The sequence below is a fragment of the Ornithodoros turicata genome, chromosome 3 (genome assembly GCF_037126465.1).
Source record: "Ornithodoros turicata isolate Travis chromosome 3, ASM3712646v1, whole genome shotgun sequence".
NCBI lineage: Eukaryota > Metazoa > Arthropoda > Arachnida > Ixodida > Argasidae > Ornithodoros > Ornithodoros turicata.
The window spans coordinates 13,746,282-13,765,817 of NC_088203.1; the positions used below are offsets into that span (position 1 = coordinate 13,746,282).

Genomic DNA, 19,536 nt, shown 5'->3' on the forward strand with positions numbered 1-19,536 from the left:
CTGGCCGCTGTTCGATGGAGGCTCTCCCTACTTCTCTACTGCGCCTGCGCGCTCCTTCTGTTTGCGGCCTCTTTCGAACGAACAAACTCTCTCTGTGAACCTCTGTGAATAAACAAGTCCCAACGCTGTCTGGCATCTTGAACGTCTGACACACATTTTTCAACGGCTCAGCATTTCATTTCAGTTAGCTTATCCGTTTATCCTCAGATGTGGATCGTTGTGTGAATTGCAGGGACGGATTTTATGGTGGATTGTGGTGGATTGTTATGTCGGGCCCAGTGTTATACGCATCCAATGTGGTTGCCGCCATATGTGGCAGGAGTACGGAATCATTTCGAATACCTAGTACAGTGTTGCCCGTAATCTTTAATTGTAATTTTCTAATTAATTGCACCGTCGATTGGAATGAAACTTGCGCAGTTTTTGTCCTGGTGGCTTGGACTATCGGATAGCCACACTAAATGACATTTGGTCGGTGCTGCTTTACAGTACCTTTAAGGGTTTATAACTCGCCAAGTACCACACGTAGAAAAATTGTTCTTTTTATCTTCGCAATACACAGTCTATTGCTAGTCTAGGACGGGAAGACCGCTAGTGTGTCGACGAAGACGAAAGTTTCGACGAAAGGTATGGCCCATCGCAACGTATACAAAGGCAACCCTTTCGTGTTTGCGCGAGGTCGCCGGAAAAGGAGGGGTTAATGTTTGAAACTGAGCAGAAGCGGAGCTCTTTTGAAGGGGAGGATCGATCCGAAAGGGAAAGTCGCATTTCAAAATACAACCGTTAATCGTTCAGTAAAGGGTATTTCAGAAACGTTCTCGTCAGATAGATGCAGAACTGGATCCAGGGAGGGGAGGGTTGTCCGGATGTCTTGCCCCCTCTCTCTCAATGTCTGTCTTCACATATTGACCATAGCTAGCGCATGTAGCATGCTGTCCAATGCTGTACCCTCACCTACCCCCCTTCAGCAAAATACTGGATCCGCCCCTGGATAGCAGAAACGAAGCCGCGCGCTTATCGTCGGCGGGCGTTATCAGTTGTAAGTGCTCGCCGGCTTCCGCGAGAAAGCTAAAGACGTGCTGTCGTGTGCTTAGACTTCAAGATACCGCTAAATAAACCTCAGGTGGCCGAACCCAGCGAGCAATCGAATGGGCTGGATGGCATCCCTGCGGTAAGCAGACAGCACCTCCAGGCTATCAACTAACCAACCTGCCAGACGAGCAGCAGCATGGCTTTGGCGGCTTGGCGACGGCTCTGCGTAAGGTAAGCTTTATGTGAAATCCGCATTGATCAGTTCTTTCATCTGTTTTTACTCAACGTATGTTTTTGCAGATTTGAGTTAAATAACTTCGTTGTCGTTGTCGTTCGTAAGTAAGGCATGAACGAGGAGGACGATGTGGGCTCTCGGGGACCTTAAATAGCGTGTGAGCCAATGATTGGGTAATATTTTTTGTTTGTTATGTTGCTGTTGTTGGATGGAGCGAAGCGCTCCGACCAGTTCCATAAAGAAGTTTGAAGTTTTCTCGAAGTCGTGGGTCCATTCTTGAATATTATTGGTGCCGAAACCCGGGACTTCGACTCGGTGACATACCGGAACGATCGATTCGAGGACCTGCTGACTTGGGAAATCTACTATCGAAGGTGTCATCAACGACCAGCACTGATGGAACGTCTGAAGGTCAAGCGAGGAGCGCGACGTGGACAGTCAACGAAGATTATCAATGAGGCGACGGCTGCCCTCGCAGACACGGGAACTACGGCACATACGTACAAGTCACTGTTGGAGAGACTTCTTACGACCAGCAGAGAAATCGGTCAACTCGACACGGAGCTGGAAGCGTTGGTGGCGACTGAGAGCCTCGCTGAAGAGTACGCTATGGTCCTGGAATACGAGGATCGCATCGCTCACACGACAGCGCTGTTGAAGGCGAAGATTGCGGAGTTAACGGAAGGTGACCGCAGACCTCCTGCGGCCTCTGCAGTAACCGAAGAGGGAACGAGAAGTAGGTCAAAGAGGATAAAGCTACCCAAGCTACAGCTACAGACCTTCCGTGGAGATTTGGATCGATGGCTCCCTTTCTGGGAACAATTCTGCAAAGCGGTGCACGAAAACGACGATCTCACAAAAAGTGAGAAATTTCAATACCTGCGGACGCTCTTGTCTGGACCACCAGCTGCCGCTATAGCTGGTCTGCAAGCTTCGGAGGCGTGCTACGAGGACGCTGTCAAGATACTAACCCGTCGATTTGGGGACCGGAAAAGGATCACCCAGGACCACCTTGCGAAGCTCCGGACCCTCCAAGCGGTGACGTCACCAAGTGATGTCAGAGGACTTCGACCGACGACTGTACGATCACACGCAGGCTCATATCCGTGGTCTGCGAGCTCTGGGAGTTGCCAACTCAGCGTACGCTGCTTTGCTGGTGGACATCCTTCTCAAGGCACTACCCAGCGACATCACACTGGAGTACTATCGCCGATCAGCACGTGCAACAACAGCAGCCGCTGTTCAACAGGACAGTGCATCGGGAAATGGTCAACGAGAAGTACAGCACGAGACCTCGTACACCGAAAAGGAGTTAGAGAGAGTACTGGACTTCCTGCGTATCGAAGTGGAAAGCCGTGAGAAGTCCGGTATGGTCAGCACGAACAGAGACGGGCCACCCAGAGGTGGAACCCTGGGAAAGAGTCTACGGAAATAGAACGTCCCAGCCGCGGCCGTACTGCAGTCATTAGCGAAAGCCACGTCAAAGTGTATCTTCTGCGACTCGGAAGAGCACAGCAGTGGAGATTGCAACACACCCATAGAACTGGAACGAAAGAAGAAGGTACTCGCGACGGACGGCCGCTGCTTCAGGTGTACCGTCAAGGGGCACCGAGCTAAGGACTGTAGGCGAAAAGTCACATGCTTAACATGCAAGGGGAAACACGTGACCTCCATGTGCGACCCTAAATGGTCGGGAAGCTCGTCAACGAAAGCGAAAGAAGTTGACACAGTTGCCATGCACGTAGCAAGCTCCGATCGAGACAGGGTCAGTGCCACGGTACTTTTGCAGACGTTCCGCTCATGGGTCATCGCTGACAATCAATCCGCATATATCCGAGGTATTTTGGATGGCGGCAGTCAGAAAACGTTCGTTCGAGAAGATGTGTCACGGCAGCTGGGGTTACCGGTACTGGATGAAGTAACCGTGCGACTGGTCCAGACGACTGGACGAAGACTGGTCCAGGTGCGTTTGCGGAGCCAGTACGATCAGAAAGAGCATCTGATTGAAGCCGTAGAAATTCCTTTCATCTGTAAGGACCTGGCAGAAGCCACGGCAAATGACAGCTTCGTGGACGCCATCAAAAGGGAGGGCGGTTCCATTGCCGACGAAATGTTCTTCGCAGGAGCGAAAGCCGAAGCAGGAATCTGTCTTCTGATTGGAGCGGATCAGATGTGGAGGTTCCTAAAGTCCGATGTGCGACGGTCAGGGGCGGACGACCGTACAGTTGCGGTGAACACGCAGTTAGGCTGGACGTTCCAAGGTCCCACCGCTGTCCTGTCGTCAGTCACCGGAGGCTTCACACTTACCTGCGCGTTACACGTGGAGGCAAGCACCGAGGAAAGGCCGTTTGATCTCCGAATGTTCTGGGAGCTGGAAGGTCTTGGGATAACAGACGGCGCAAATGACCAGCGCTCAGAGGACGACGCAGTGTGGCTACATTTCCAGGACACCATACAAAAGGAGGACGGCCGATATAAAGTGAGTTTGCCGTGGAAGACTGGCAGTGCCACGCTGAGGGACAACCGGGAAGTGGCTGAGCGTAGGCTGAGAAGCCTGATGAGACTTCGTTCGAACAAAACTCTTCTGCTGGAGTACGGTTGTGCGATGAGGAAGTACCTCAACGACGGACATGCAGAGGTAGTTACCGAAGCGGAGCAAGCACCAACAGAGCATATTTACTATATGCCACACCAGGCGGTTGTCCGGGAGAATTCAACGACAACGAAGCTCAGAGTCTTTGATGCGTCCTCGCATGCCCCGGGGACCGCATCTCTGAACGCGCATCTCGAAAAGGGACCGAAGCTAAACACGGAACTACTGCCGCTGCTGCTGCGCTTTCGGACGGTCAAGGTCGCTCTGGTGGCGGACATTGCCAAAGCGTTCCTCCAGATTGTAGTCAGGGAAGAGGATCGTGACGCACTTCGTTTCCTGTTGTGTAACGAAACGCCGAAGGAAGATGGTCAGTTGCCAAACGTGGAAGTCTGGAGAATGACCAGAGTACCGTTCGGTACAACCTCCAGTCCTTTCCTTTTGTCGGCGACAATACGGTACCATCTAAAGAATGTGGAAGAGCACCTACAGGAAACGACAGCGCATCTTGCAAATTCCTTTTATGTGGATGATCAATTGACTGGCGCTTCAAGCGAGGATGAAGCTGAACAACTGTACAAGGACGCGAATACCGTCGTGAGGGCGGCTGGGATGCAGCTAAGAAAGTGGGCATCGAATTCCCCGGCTCTCAATCACCTCTTCGCAGATCACGAGCCACGCTTAGAAGAGCACTACGCTGCGACCATAGAAACAGGACTTTTGGGATTACGGTGGAATCGACACACTGACAGCATGAAGCTCGCGGAATGCAGCCCACCCAACACCACGTCGGCGGGCAACACGAAACGGTCGGTGCTGCAGCTCTCAGCCTCGATTTTCGACCCACTTGGTGTTGCCAGTCAATTCACGATACGGGCTCGCATGCTCTTCCAGCGCATCTGGCAGCATGGTCTTAATTGGGACGACGAACTACCTGAAGAAATAGCTTTGGAGTGGAAGCGCTGGTGCGAGGAACTGCCGGACATGGCAAGAATCGAAATACCTCGGTATGTGAGCCAAGGGGTTGAAGACATTGCGAACGCAATCCAGGTGCACGTCTTCACGGACGCCAGTCAGTCGGCTTACGGAGCCACTGTATACCTGCGCACAGAGGACGTCAATGGAAAGGTCGTGGTCACGCTGATGGTTGCTAAAGCACGAGTTGCGCCGCTAAAAACACTGACCCTACCCCGCCTAGAACTCATGGGAGCTCTAATAGGATGTAGACTGGCCAATAGCCTTTTGGGTTCGCTCTCTCACCTTCCCCTCCAGCTAATCTTCTGGACAGACTCGAACATCGTACTCTGTTTGATTAAAGGATCGGCACTGCGGTGGAAGCAGTTTGTACGCAACAGGGTGACAGAAATTCAAACTGCAACCGATCCAGCTGCTTGGAGGCACTGTCCAGGGGAGCAAAATCCAGCGGACCTGCTCACAAGAGGTGAAAGCATGGAGAAACTGCTACACAGCAAGATATGGTTCAGAGGCCCTGTATGGTTGTTGGAGTCGGCGGAGTTATGGCCCAGCGGCACGCACGAACCGCAGGTGAACGAAGAGACTGTAGAAGCAGAACGGGTAAAGATACAAGTGCTCTTCGTGGACACTGACACTACTACTTCCAGCCTACTGAGGCTAGAGAACTACAGTAGTTGGTATTTCGTGTTGAGGCTCACAGCATGGATTCGCCGCTTTGCAGACCGTTGCAGGCGAAAGAGGCGGCAAGGGCCCCTAACTACTAATGAGATTCATGAGGCAGAGGTCCATTGGGTTAAAGAGACACAAAGGTCCGAGTACTACAAGGAGCTACAGGAGCTCGCAGATGGGGGCATGGTGAGCCAGAAGTCTCCGATCGCCCTCTTGCAGCCAGTTCTGGACCAGGATGACATTTTAAGGATCTCGGGACGGTTGCAGCACTCGACATTGCCAACGGACGTAAGACACCCGGTGCTCCTCCCGCACGGACACAGAGTCACCGAACTGATCGTTGAGGCGGCTCATCGACGGCTTCTCCACGGGGGTGTGCAAGACACCATAACCGAAGTGCGAGAGCGATACTGGGTACAGCGATGCCGGCAACTAGTCAAAAAAGTTCTCTTTCGATGCAACGCATGCAAACGACACCGGGTAAAGCCAGCGTCCGCACCTTTTGCACCACTGCCCAGCGAGCGGGTGACTGAGAGCCGGCCATTCCAAGTGGTTGGGATAGACTTCGCGGGACCGTTGATGATCAAACCAACAGGTGGAGGCAACAAGAAGTCTTATATAGCGCTATTTACATGCGCAGTCACCCGTGCGGTGCACTTGGAACTAGTATCGGATATGACGACGACGAAGTTTTGTCCTGGCGTTCAAACGTTTCACTTCCCGGCGAGGGCTTCCATCGGTTATCTACAGCGACAACGCCGCAACCTTCAAGAAGGCCGAGAAGCAAGTGTGGAAAGCACTGAAAGACCCAGCCTTCCAAGACCACCTCACCACCGTAGGAATTAATTGGAAATATATCGTCGAACGCGCGCCCTGGTGGGGCGGTTTCTGGGAGCGACTGGTGAGAAGTGTCAAGACTGCGCTAAGAAGGACGCTCGGGAGGAACTGCTTCAGCTTCGAGGAGGTCACCACTGTTTTACATGGCGTAGAGGCTGTCATCAACTCTCGCCCTCTGACGGCTGTGAACGATACACCAGAAGACAGAGAGCCACTGACACCGGCCCACTTCCTGGTAGGAAAGCGGGTGACTTCTTTGCCACCTTTCGACATCAACCTTCAGGGGCCGACCACAGACACGCGGGCGTACTGGAAGCTTCATCAACAACTACTAGATTGTTTTTGGAAACGTTGGAGATCTGAATATCTTCTGCAGCTGCGGTCCGCCCATGGTGTCAAATCCGCTGGTGAAACGACACCGCTTCACGTCGGGGACCTGGTCATAGTGCACAATGAAAAGCTGCCCCGGCAGATGTGGAAGACAGCACGGGTTGTGGAGCTGTTTCCCGGAAGAGATCGTAACGTCCGTGCGTGCGCTGTAAGATTGACTGATGGGACAGTGCTACGGAGACCAATTCAGTTGCTGTATCCATTAGAGGTTTATTGACTGAGTTATCGTGTGTTAGTAGTTTCACAAGAAAAATGAGACTTCTCATTTTGCCGGGGAGGATTTTGCAGATTTGAGTTAAATAACTTCGTTGTCGTTGTCGTTCGTAAGTAAGGCATGAACGAGGAGGACGATGTGGGCTCTCAGGGACCTTAAATAGCGTGTGAGCCAATGATTGGGTAATATTTTTTTGTTTGTTATGTTGCTGTTGTTGGATGGAGCGAAGCGCTCCGACCAGTTCCATAAAGTTTGTCTCGAAGTCGTGGGTCCATTCTTGAATATATGTCGCGATTGATTATCACACAGCCGCCGCAGATGATGCGTTTACAATGCAGTTTCACTGGAGGGCTCCTCTGATATTTTTGGTGTAAAAAACACGTCATTTCACTTCTGCAAGCCTTGACTGGAAATTTCTTCATTCAATTTACTATTGAGGTTTCACCTTTCGTCGTCCCTGAGCTTTTCAATGAAAGAATGCGATTTTTGAACGTTAGTAAAAAAATGAAATATCTTTAATCACTGAGCATCATTCCCGAGTATAATTTTGAACCGGCTAGAAGGGCACCAAAGTGCAAACATTTCTCCTCGCGGAAAGAACGATGCTGCTACCTTTACACTAATACAAAAGGAACGACATACGACATCCATTGAATCCTTCATGATTTATGCGCGAACTAAACCGCTACTTTCGTCTTCCTTCCCTCCTTCTCATGACAAAACGAAGCGGCCTCCCTTTAGTCTCCTTTGGTCTCCTGAAACAATTTCCCCAATCATTGTGAAAGGAAACGCTTCGCGCTTGCCTCGGGTGCTACACGGTACTGCTAGTGCTTCCTTTGATCCCAGTGGCTCCTGAAGTAGAGGAGTACCTCGTTGTTCGGCTCACTGGAATCGAGGATGTCAGTCCATCGAAGGGCGCATTCTTGAACGATCCTCGACTCGACCATCCTCTCTATCTCCTCCTCGCGGCCGATTTTGTGCTTCAAAAATTGACCTCGACTTAAACGAACGCTCCCCGAGCGGAGGAAATGCTTCGCGCTTGCCTCGGGTGCCCTTTTTTTGCTCGGGTGCCCTTTTTTTCGGTGCATATGAGCATTTGGAGATTATGAGCATTTGGTGTATATGAGGCACAACTGGGTGCTACACGACAGTGATTTATTATCCAGACACTGAGCCAGCCTCGGGTGCTACACGGTACTGCCAGTGCTTCCTTTGATCCCAGTGGCTCCTGAAGTAGAGGAGTACTACCTTGCTCAGCTCACGGGAGTCGAAGCTGTCAGTTCATCAAGAGCCGTATTCTTAAACGATCCTCGACTGGACTCTCCCCTCGAGCTGCCCTTAACGACCGGTTTTGTGCTTCCAAAATTGCCCTTGACTTAAATAAAAGCTCCCCGAGCGGAGGAAATCTTCGCGCTTGCCTCGAGTACTACACGGTATTGCCAGTGTTTCCTTAGAGTCCAATGAATCCTCAAATAGAGGAGCACTTCCTTGCTTGGCTCACTGGAGTCGAAGCCATCAGTCCATCAAGGGCCGTATTCTTAAACGATCCTCGACTCGACCTTCCCACTCAGCTGCACACCGAACGGCTATGTGCTTCAAACACCGACTTTAATTTAAATAAACTTCCTCGAGCGAAGGAATTCGTTTGCCCTTTCTTCGTGTGCCACGCAGAAGCTTCTTTCCTCCACTCACCGGAGTGGAGGCGGGGTGCGGTGTGTACATCGTCAGTCCATCAGGTATCGTACTCTTAAACGATCCTCGAATCGGTCCGAGAGGAGGAAACCCTTCGCGCTGTCCTTGAGTGCTACACGACAGTGCCAGTCTTTCCCTTCAAGCAAAGTGGTTCCTTAACTGGAAAAGCGCTTCCTTCCTCCGCTCGCTGGGAGTAAAGCTAGAGTGCCGAGTAGAGGATTGTTTAAGAATACGACATCAAGAATCGCGAACACGTACTCAACTTGCACAGTTCCTCTCTCGGTGAGGCTTTCTTTTCGACGTCTCTATCCCGAATTCTTTCTTTTTTCTCTATCCCAGTAATTAACGAGCCCATAATGGCTCTGTAGTCAACGAAAACAATTTAGCAGCAGTGCAAGAGGTGGAACCTAGGTAGAACCACAAATCCGGTTCCATACACAAGTTCGTTAATTTGTTAGTGAGTCCAGTCTCAACGAATAACAAAGCCGTCCATGTCGTGACATGCATTATTACACTAAACAGACGGACATGCTTACAACGGTTCCATCATACAAGTTTACCGACAGACTGCAGACCGAGATTCCAGAGTGTTCACGCGTTGTACAGTTGCCCCAACAATACAGTACAGTACGTTGTACGGTTGCGGTCAACCTTAATAAGAAAAAAATCAGCCTCGATTCAAAGCGCGATAACAGCCACCCTTGGGGCATTGGGGGAATGTTAAGCGAACAAAAAAAATTGCGTTAAACTAACAGAATAATTTTGTTCAATTAAGATTTTCTCATTGCCCCAAGGGTTGCTGTAATCGCGCTCGGAAACGAGACCACATTTTTTCCAGTGTTACTATTAAGGTTGACAGGAGCTGTACTCCTAGGTTGTACCTGCAAACGTTTCACGAGCGTCTTGTACCCGCCTCCTTTCAGGTCACGATGGAGGCGGTTGCGGGTCATACAGAGAGAGCTCAGCTACTACCACCGTCACCCACCGGCAGCTCCGCTTATTGCCATGACGATGGCCGATGCCATCGAACGGGCAGCCTCTACTTACGGTGACAACGTTGCCATCACGTCGTGTCATCAAGGCTTAAAGAAGACGTACACCCAGTACAAAAATGATGTGAGATAATGTATTCACTCAGTTACGTGGCGTCTCTACATGTGGACAAGGCTACTTGTAGGTTGACCACCTGGCAGCCGGTTTTGTGTCACTTGGCCTTCCTGTAGGCTCTGCAGTTGGAATCATTATGGCCAACATGTATGAGTGGGCCCTTGTTCAGTTTGCTGCAGCGAAAGCTGGGCTCGTTCTGGTCAGTAACGTTAACCCCGCAGCTACCTTGCTTCTACGTCATTTAAAAGAGTTTATAGCAGTAAAGACAAGACATTTTCATGGCCTTATTCCAGGTGAACGTCAACACAGCGTACAAGGTGCCTGAACTAGAGTACTGTCTGGCTAAGGTGTGGTGGTACGAAGCACCTATGAATAACCCACAGCCACCTAATGCACTCACTACTTTGCAGATTGACTGCCGTGCTCTCGTCATATCCGACAAGTTTGCCAGACAGGACTACTATCACATGCTTCTCGAAATAGCTCCAGAATTGGAAACATCCGTAGCCGGCGAACTCAGAAGTTCAAGGTAGACAGCATCTTAAGAGAATCCAGCTTCGGGATTGTTCTCTGCGTACCATATACGGAACAGTCGCAGATGGGTAACAAATGTCTTTATCGTGTTCCTGAAAATGTTGAGCTACCTCTTGCGCGGAGTGGGCCAGTCACGTTTCACAACATGCTACAAAAGCGATTGGCGGCGTATCAGCATAAAAAATATGTGCGGAAGATACTCTGTACGCAAAGGATCTGAACGGAAAAAATAAATGCCTTCAGTGACCATTACTCGCTTCCAGGAACATTTTCAAAGAAGCCGTAGAGCTTCATAGTTTTCGGATTCTCTGAGGCTATAGGTGGCGTGACCTCCGACGGCCGTATATCTTCTACACACATATTTCTGCTCTCCGCTCTCCACCAAACATTGGAAGACCGCCAACAGCTCTGGTGAGCGGGCAGAAAGAGGCCTTGGAGGCGACATTGATTGTGCACATTGATTGGCTGATTGTGCACATTGTGACGTCATACTTCTAAAAACCCGAAATTAACTATGTGACACGTCCACGTCACATAGAGATAAATATTTTTCCAGAGTGCAGTGCGATGCACACGAATTGCAATGTCATAGGTTAGTAAGATTCTAAAGTTACGGGGTTTGGCCTGCGGACGTCGACAATAAGACACGGCAGCTCCTTTTCTGGTTACCATAATCTCTGTACGTGTCGCCCCGACAAATGCCATTAAATGCGGAGTAGCAAAGGCGTGATCCTCTGAATACTTTCAGTGCGTTATCAAACGCTCATTACAGCTCGTCTAGTGTGGTCATCTCTTGTTTTCTCTTTCGTCTATCTATAGACTGCCACTTCTGAAGCACGTGATCATGATGAGCAACGACAGCAAGCCGTAAGATGACTAGGATCTCATTTTCTGATACTGTGGACTTTTAGACATTGTTCACAATTTCAGAGGAACACTCTCGGAAGCAGACCTCCTGGACTCCGTGACCGGAGAGCACCGTCAGGAGATGCACAAGATCTGCTCTCGGATGCAGTTCGACGCACCCGTCAACGTCCAGTTCACCTCGGTAATACTGCAATTCTTCGACACCGTGCATTTAAAATAAAACTTTTTTGGGGGTAAAACGCGGCTCTTACAACTACGAGCTCCCTGTCTGACAGATAGATTATCTTATTCTGACGTCTTTCCGGCTTAGGGTACAACCGGAAAGCCCAAAGGTGTCCTTCTGTCTCATTTCAATATTCTCAATAATGCCTACACAATTGGACGCATCATGGATTATCGTAAACAGGTACAGTTGTCACAATTTTTTTCCCAAGTGCGGAGATCAATAATGTCACGACCGGTCGAATTGCAGCATGACTCCATCTGCTTGAACGTTCCTCTGGTCCACTGCTTCGGCTGTGTCGGAGGCACTATTTGCGCTGCGCTCTTTGGGTCTACTGTGGTCATGCCAGCTCCCAGTTTCAATGGAACGGCTGCATTGAAAGCTATCGCTGCTGAAAAGTATATCTTCTGTGCGTTTTGTCGCACACGCATTTATCCGTTGCGCGTCGCAGGTGCACAACGCTGTATGGGACGCCAACCATGTTCATTGACATGATGCGAGAACTGGACACTCCTGGTACTTCAAACGATGTTTCATCTGTCTCGAAAGGTATGTACATTCGTGTATGAATGTAGAAGACAGTAATGGATAAGTTTCTCCGCGAGTTCGAGGACAGCTATTCCTACTGACCTTCTAGATTTGAGTCCGCGCAGTCCTAGGGATAATCATGGTTTGCTGGGCACCCTTTACGTTGCTGTACATTTTGCCGCCATAAATGGAAGACCATGAATGACAAACAGTTCCTATACACAGAAGCAAAGACATTTATCACGTAGTATTTTCGTCGTGCAGATTTTATTCCCACGAACGCAGTAATTGATGATGTTCTGGTGTGCTCAATATCCGCGCGGCTCGGCTGCGGATCTAAACGCGAATACAAATGCGGATGCAGATACTGTCAATGTTATCCCCGCACACCTCTGTCTACGTGTACCATTTAACTCCAGCCTTCCACTTAGGCATTATGTCTGGAGCTCCTTGTCCACCAGAAGTCATTAAGGGTGCCATGCACAAATTGAATGTAAAGCGGATGCAAGTGAGTTACATTGCCACGTGCATAGTTGGCGAAACTCTGATTTTCATGAATCACAAAAAGCTTCCGTCATGAAAATGCAGATCGTTTACGGTACCACAGAATGCAGCCCCACTATTACAGCGGCTGACCCCAGCGAACCTCTCGAGAAATGGATACACACTGTTGGAAAAGCAATCGACCACGTCGAGGTAAAGCAACGACCAGACGTATATGTTGTCAGAAATCTGCATTCTCTTCGGGTGCCATGGGACATCCGTGGGACATCCGATGGACTTTCATATACAGGGACGAAGTCGATCCACCGTGTTTCTTGCAGGTAAAGATCGTGGACAAGGAAAATCGTATAGTCCCGTTCGGCGCGAGGGGAGAACTGTGTGCCAGGGGTTACCTTGTCTTCCTTGGTTACTACGGGGATGAGCAGAAGACGCAAGAAGCAGTCAAGAACAACTGGTATCATACAGGGTAAATAAGCCTTACGTTATATCCAGTGACTCACTGATAGGCTATTCAATAAATATACAGCTTGGGACAAAAGTTTACGGAACACCGGGCTTTCGCATTTCTCCATTGGAGCGACTGACTAGTAGCAAGCAGGAGCTGACACACATACTGAGAGATGAATATAATAGCAAGTCACCCGTTTCTTATTCGATCTCTTCATGATAGCTAGAAGAAATACGCAAGTGCCGTGTTCCGTAAACTTTTGTCCATAGCTGTAAAACGTGAGAGCACTGCACAGATGAAGACTGTTCATGGCTGTACTGCTAACGATGTTGATGTTAAAGGGGCCGTAAACAAGCATACAATGTGCGCATCTCTCTGCGTTACATTATTGCAGCTTAGGTCCAAAAGGCGCTTCCATACGGATGAAATATTCACTGCACTCTTTCGCTTTTTAGCTCCGCCCTGCGCTCTAACTTTACGTAATTTTGAAGTGGCGCTTTCCTTACCAATTACGATCAAGGGTTCCACGTATGATTTTATTTCGCTTACGGAGTCTTATTCTATACAAAATCTAAACAGTTACAACCTCAAACTGGAAAAGAAATGCGTTCACTTTAGATATTACACGCGCACTACGTTTTCCTCGCAGTAGCACGCAGCACACCGCGAGCGCGAATGAATATCCTGCGCTACAGTTCCGGAATCTCAGGTGCACGATGGGTCATCTTCGTCATTTTCGTACGGTTGCGACGACTGTGCTGCCGTACTTTGGTTTGAGCCACGCGGCGTCGCGTCACCAGCTAGCGTGGCTCAGTAGTTAGCGTGCTGGCCATGTCACGTCGTGACTGGGAGGTACCCGGGTTCGAATCGCGTCATATGATAGCGTCTCTTCAGAAAGAGCTGGCGCCACCGCTCGGCTAACTGGTAAAGTAGTAACTGGTTGTCAACTAAAACCATGTGCGTGCTGTCTCCGTTGGTCATAAAGGGTTAATTGTATTGTTGACTGAGTCACAGAATTGAAGGGTTAATTGGACACAACCTGAAGTTCATGGAGCGTCCGGTGTAGAACATTGTACCTGGAGGGTACTCATCTGTTATCACAGGCTGAAACAAGGTTATTCCCGGTGTTCTGTACCCGAGCAGCGAGTAAACATTGGACTTCTTCTTCTGCTGTGGGTTCAGCCGTTTGCACGGAAACCGAAAAAAAGCCAAACTTATCCCCGTTACTGTACTTTGCTTTGCAACTGCTGAACGAACGTGCTACTACCACCTTTATCAAAAAGTCTTCTGCTCAATAAGTTCACGAAATGTTGCCTCTCACCGCAAATTATGCAGCCCGATACCATGTGGATACGAATGGCAGACGACGAATCACAACCAAACCAACCAACCAACAACAACAACAAACAATTTTGCCGAAGGCCCAGTAAAATACGCCACTGTGTTGCCCATGCTCCGTTAACATTTTATGAAATGGCGGATTGTTGACGTTCGCGTCAGAATTAGGCTCTAAGTATTGCTTAGTCCAGCAGGGGATGTTGGAGATGTCGTGACGCTGAATGTCGGAACCACGGAGCGCAAAATGTAGTTCCACAGAAACAAACGGAACACTTCGCCTTACAGCGAGAATGAAGCCTCTTTATTGGCTGGAAATTTGAAACGTCACGTCCCTCCCGAGCGTGGAGCTCCCCTCTCCCCGATTGAACGGCAAAAGGCTAGGTAGCCATGTGACGTATGTGTGGTGGAGAAGGGCGCCCGGTTTACTCGTCTTTGAAAGCATTTATATGGGTCACCGAGCTGGCACAACCAGAACAAAATGTATATTTGGGTACTATGACATGCGTTCTTTCATGGGATACCATAATTTGTGAAATGTATGGCGGCCTGTTTACGGCCCCTTTAAACTATTTTGACGCCGTCTATTTCAACGTCTTCCACTACTGCGAGCCCTAGCATTTTTTTTTATGCCCAGTCAAAATCCTATGATAGTAGCTTGCAGGCATTCAAGCCCTAGTGCTGTCCAGGTTCCAGTGCCCAGTGGTGCCCAGATCTGGTAAGCCATCAGGCTACCCTGGTGGTGTCTGGCTGCCTCCCGTGCTATTACTTCTTCCCCTGGTGCACCACAAGTTGGCACCACCTGGTCAAGCACCGCCTCTGATGATATCCGACGCGTAACGACTGGCGGTGTTCTGAAACACGTGTTCAGAGGCCTGTGTTCATATCAATGTAATATCACCTTCTCTGCTTCCGAAGCAGGACGTTTGAGCTACTTATGAGACCAATGCTTCATTTCTTTCTCCGCAGCGACGAAGCCACTATGAGCGAGGATGGTCGCGTGACAATTTGCGGTCGTATCAAGGATATGATCATCCATGGAGGTGAAAACATCTACCCGCGGGAGATTGAAGATGTTCTCTACGCTCATCCACATGTTGGAGAAGTGCACGTACGTATATCCCCACAGTCATATCAGTGTGTAAGCATCAGAGTTCCGAAGTAGTAATTCATTACAAATAGTTAAGTTAACGTAGTTAATTACTTTTGGAGTAATAGACCCATCCCTGTTCACAAACAAATGACGTCAGACGGTACAACAGCGTCGCCAACTTGGTCGACTGGAACAAAAAAGTCAACAAGTCACAAAAAAAGCCACTTTTAAATGTAGCTTCTCATATTGTAAAATTTTTCTTCTTTCCTTTTTTTTTATGGTCCTGTTCTGCTCCATTCAACCGGTAGTCCTTTCTAAAGATGGCTACCGGGCTCTTCCATCTTCAGAAGCCTGAAAGGCACGAGTTTCTCTCGGAGTGCACACTATGCACGTGGTGTCTCTATACAAAGCAGTCACGAACTAAATCGTAATAACAAACCAGATTCCGCACAGTATTACGACATTGACTTTCAGACGATGCAGCTCTCGGGATGAAGCCTTCTTTTCTTTCCGCGGTAAACAGGGAACGCGAATGAAGACACGTGACCTCATTTGTGTGTACTAGGGTTGCCACCAGGCCGGTATTATACCGGCACGGCCGGTTATTTGCGCGCTCTGCCGGTTGCCGGTAGGAAGATGATACCGGCAGCCCTTTGCCGGTATTTGTGGCTCAAGACCTTTCATAGGGGCTTTTGTGGGGTTTTGCCTTCAACATTCGACAGCTTGCCTTCAACAGCTCGAATAAATCTGAAGCACAGACCCAACTCCGCAGTCACCAGTCGTTTTCTTAATTATTCATTATTATTATTATTCATTGTTATTATTAATCATTGTTATTCATTAAGTCTTGTGTTCGGATGGGACAAGAGCACTGGTTGTACAAAGCTGTTGGTGGTTGTGTCGAGCCAGCTACAACGTTCCACATCTCCTTTCCCTCTATTCTATCTCCTCTCCCTCAGTCAGTATTTTTCACTCCGAAAGGTGGCAACCCTAGTGTGTACCACTGATACAAAGAAGCCATATGTGACCTTCGTCAAGGAATATGGCTTTGTGAAACGGCGGTGTTCTCCGCCCGCTCTGTTTCGGTTTCACTATGTCTACGGATGATTGTCTACGCATGATGGCTACCCATGATGCACTACGTCACGATTACGTCACGGTGACGTTTCTTTGGTAGAGGTCTATTAATTGCTGCGCCCAAAACGAGTAATTGTAATATACTTACGTTTTGTCTTGAGCTTGTACTCAACGGATATTTACTTTCTGCTGTGGTTTAACCATTTTGTTGTAAATTTCTCTGTGTTATCGCCTCTTTCCAAAACTTCTGTCTTTACTACTGCGATCAGGTTTCTCATTTTTCTCATAGCACCTGGAATTGCAGAGAGTTCTATCATTCATTTAAAACATGACACACTCAAACAAGGTTGCAACTGATCGTAGGAACAGTGATCACACCGAACCTTCCCGTAAAGTTATTTTATGGTGGTTTTTATGCACCACGTGAAGAATGAGTACCATGTTTAGTGCGAATAGTTGGACATCGATGTTAGTAGAATTATACGGCACGCCCATTATCAACCACTTTTTCTAATCTAGTGACACGAAATGATGCGTAGGGATGTACGTTGCTGGCGACATCGAAGCAGGCGACAGAGCAGTGTCCCCTCGAAGTTCCCATGGCGCTTTCCGCCGCACGCTTGGTGGCGCGCGCATCTTCGTAAAATCGTCTACTATTGTTCCCCCAACAGGTCTGCGGCGTTCCGGATGCCCGACTGGGGGAACAAGTTTGCGCGTGGATCAAAACGAGAAATGGAAAGGCCTTAGAAGAAGACGTTGTTAAAAACTTCTGCAAGGAAAGAGTAGGAACTACTTTGCTTACTTTGCTCATTGTTTTTTCCGGTGTCTTAGGAAAGAAGCCACCTGTGCCCGCGCTCGAATATGGGCCTCTCAGACATGAGAGCGCGATAGGTCCATGTTCGCTCTCAGCTGCCTCAACTACGGTCGACTCCTGGGTTGGAGGCGTAATCGTTTCAAAGCGATGGGTTTATAATGGCGAATTCGGGTGGTCATTTCGGAGCAACTTTTTTTGCCAGATCTCGAGCAGTCATGTTCGCTTGGTCAAAATGAAGCAAATCTCGCATGTTCGCGTGGCGCTTTCCGAGCATTCGGAATTTGCTAGCTAGCACTTTTTTTGCCCGGTCTCAAAACTATCGAGCAGCAGATTGATCAACTGTATCCGGTGTCGTCACATCCGTACCGCAACGGTGGCGAGTGCCCTCATTGGCCCGCATGTTGAAATCACGTAGTTTAGCAGACGACAGAACTCCAAGACTTGCGACCGCGACGCCCCTAGCGTGATCCAAGTACCTAAAACCGCTAGATTCCTAGCAATCATGTTCGTGTGGCAACGGTCACGTGATCCAGCTCGGTCACCGACCTAGCAATTTCCGAGCGCTCGCCCGTTTTGCTACGAAATGACCACCCGAATTCGCTATAAGGCCGAACACAGTGTCACTGGTGTCTAGCGTGGCCCCAGGGGTGAGCGAAGTTCGAGGGTGCAATCCTCCCGAAATATTTTTTCGGGTTACCCCTTCAATGTTTAATACCATCCGTGGCTTGTCTCCCATTGTCTCTCGTTCTGCTATCGCACTATTGCTCGAAAGTCCCTAATTAAATAGCTAATGAATGTTAGGTAATTAGTCATTTAGCAGTTATCCATACTCTATTCGAGCGAAAGCATGACTGCTTTCATAGCTTTGTTTAAAGAAAATGTGTTGCGGATTAAAATAAAAAGCAACTATAAGCATCCACTGCATCTAAACGCCCAAAGGAGTAGACTATTTTCCTTTAGAGTTCCATTTGTTTTGGTAACGTCACCTACAGCTAGTATTTGTTTGTTTGTTTGTTTGTTTGTTTGTTTGTTTGTTTGTTTGTTTGTTTGTTTGTTTGTTTGTTTGTTTGTTTGTTTGTTTGTTTGTTTGTTTGTTTGTTTGTTTGTTTGTTTGTTTGATTGATTGATTGATTGATTGATTGATTGATTGATTGATTGATTGATTGATTGATTGATTGATTGATTGATTGATTGATTGATTGATTGATTGATTGATTGATTGATTGATTGATTGATTGATTGATTGATTGATTGATTGATTGATTGATTGATTGATTGATTGATTGATTGATTGATTGATTGATTGATTGATTGATTGATTGATTGATTGATTGATTGATTGATTGATTGATTGATTGATTGATTGATTGATTGATTGATTGATTGATTGATTGATTGATTGATTGATTGATTGATTGATTGATTGATTGATTGATTGATTGATTGATTGATTGATTGATTGATTGATTGATTGATTTGATTGATTGATTGATTGATTGATAAAATATGGAGATCACAGTCAGTATTTCATTTGACAGTTTCCCCTCATTTAGCTGTTTCTTTTTGTTTAGGGAAATGAATTTAAAAGAAATTACTTATCAGCTGCCTTTCATTAATCACGTGGATCGTTCTTTTTTGTGTGTGTGTATATCTTTTTTTTCTGTTTTCAGTTAAGTCACTTCAAGGTTCCCAGGTACATCATGTTCGTCGATGGCTTTCCCAAGACACTAACTGGCAAAATCCAGAAGTTCAAAATGCGAGAAGAATCGGTGCTCAAGTTAAAGCTAAAAGAATGAACAACTCACAAACTTCAATGTGTGTTCATTTGTTGCTTTATAGAATTTCTGGACAACGATTTTTCTTCCCTAAACACATAAAAATGGAAAATGAATCGGAACGAAATGCGATTTCTGCTGAAACCCTTCTCCACACCAGTAAATATCTAATGCCTTTTGTACGGGGAACACTAAAGATACCGAAAAAAAAAAAAAGAAACAAGCACATTCAGTGTTGCGTGTCTACGTCTTTTTCGATCTGTTATTGAGCGTATAATGTCCAAAAAAGTACTGCTTTCTGAAACTGGCTCTGTTGTGAGAGCAAGGTGGGAATCAGAGACGCTGCTCGCGCACCGGATGTGTCGTCACTTGCGGACTCCTTGTTCCTGCCTGACACACAGGTCACGTGCCTAGGAAAACCACTAGGCGCAATTTACGACTGTGACGTCGCAGTCGTCTGCTGCGCTCCGAAGATGACAACAGTACCCTCAAACATAAATGGTGTAAGAGCAACATCTTTCGTAGGCCGCCCAAAGTTCCGATGTGAGCGTATACCCACACTCTTAAAAATGAACTTCACCACATAGCACGCTCCTA

The 19,536-nt window shown here is 48.0% G+C and overlaps 1 protein-coding gene across 5 annotated transcripts; it reads left to right on the forward strand.

Moving 5' to 3' along the window:
• The first annotated feature begins 1,024 nt into the window (after nucleotides 1-1,024).
• LOC135388146 (medium-chain acyl-CoA ligase ACSF2, mitochondrial-like) lies at nucleotides 1,025-18,978 on the forward strand. 5 transcript variants are annotated; one of them, XM_064617505.1, is made up of 16 exons: nucleotides 1,027-1,263; nucleotides 9,558-9,750; nucleotides 9,812-9,940; nucleotides 10,035-10,088; nucleotides 10,152-10,270; nucleotides 11,095-11,142; nucleotides 11,206-11,323; nucleotides 11,453-11,548; nucleotides 11,615-11,763; nucleotides 11,817-11,914; nucleotides 12,325-12,401; nucleotides 12,482-12,589; nucleotides 12,718-12,863; nucleotides 15,150-15,291; nucleotides 17,022-17,132; nucleotides 18,835-18,978. In XM_064617505.1, the coding sequence occupies exons 1-16, from the start codon at nucleotides 1,229-1,231 to the stop codon at nucleotides 18,958-18,960; spliced, it is 1,749 nt and encodes a 582-aa protein (XP_064473575.1). In that variant the 5' UTR covers nucleotides 1,027-1,228; the 3' UTR covers nucleotides 18,961-18,978. The 5 variants fall into 5 exon arrangements, 4 of the variants coding, with proteins under 4 accessions (XP_064473574.1, XP_064473575.1, XP_064473577.1 ...); XM_064617504.1 differs by lacking the exon at nucleotides 18,835-18,978 and having other exon boundaries at nucleotides 1,025-1,263; nucleotides 17,022-18,171; XR_010421292.1 differs by lacking the exons at nucleotides 17,022-17,132; nucleotides 18,835-18,978 and adding an exon at nucleotides 14,870-15,071 and having other exon boundaries at nucleotides 1,026-1,263; nucleotides 15,150-15,238.
• Nucleotides 18,979-19,536: the final 558 nt, after the last annotated feature.

Excerpts from the sequence above, each read along its gene's own strand:
- LOC135388146 (XM_064617504.1), top strand. The coding sequence starts at position 1,229 with ATGGCTTTGGCGGCTTGGCGACGGCTCTGCGTAAG. Across the intron at positions 11,764-11,816 it reads AAAGCTATCGCTGCTGAAAA|GTGCACAACGCTGTATGGGA; the intron begins GTATATCTTCTG and ends TGCGCGTCGCAG. Across the intron at positions 12,402-12,481 it reads TGAATGTAAAGCGGATGCAA|ATCGTTTACGGTACCACAGA; the intron begins GTGAGTTACATT and ends ATGAAAATGCAG.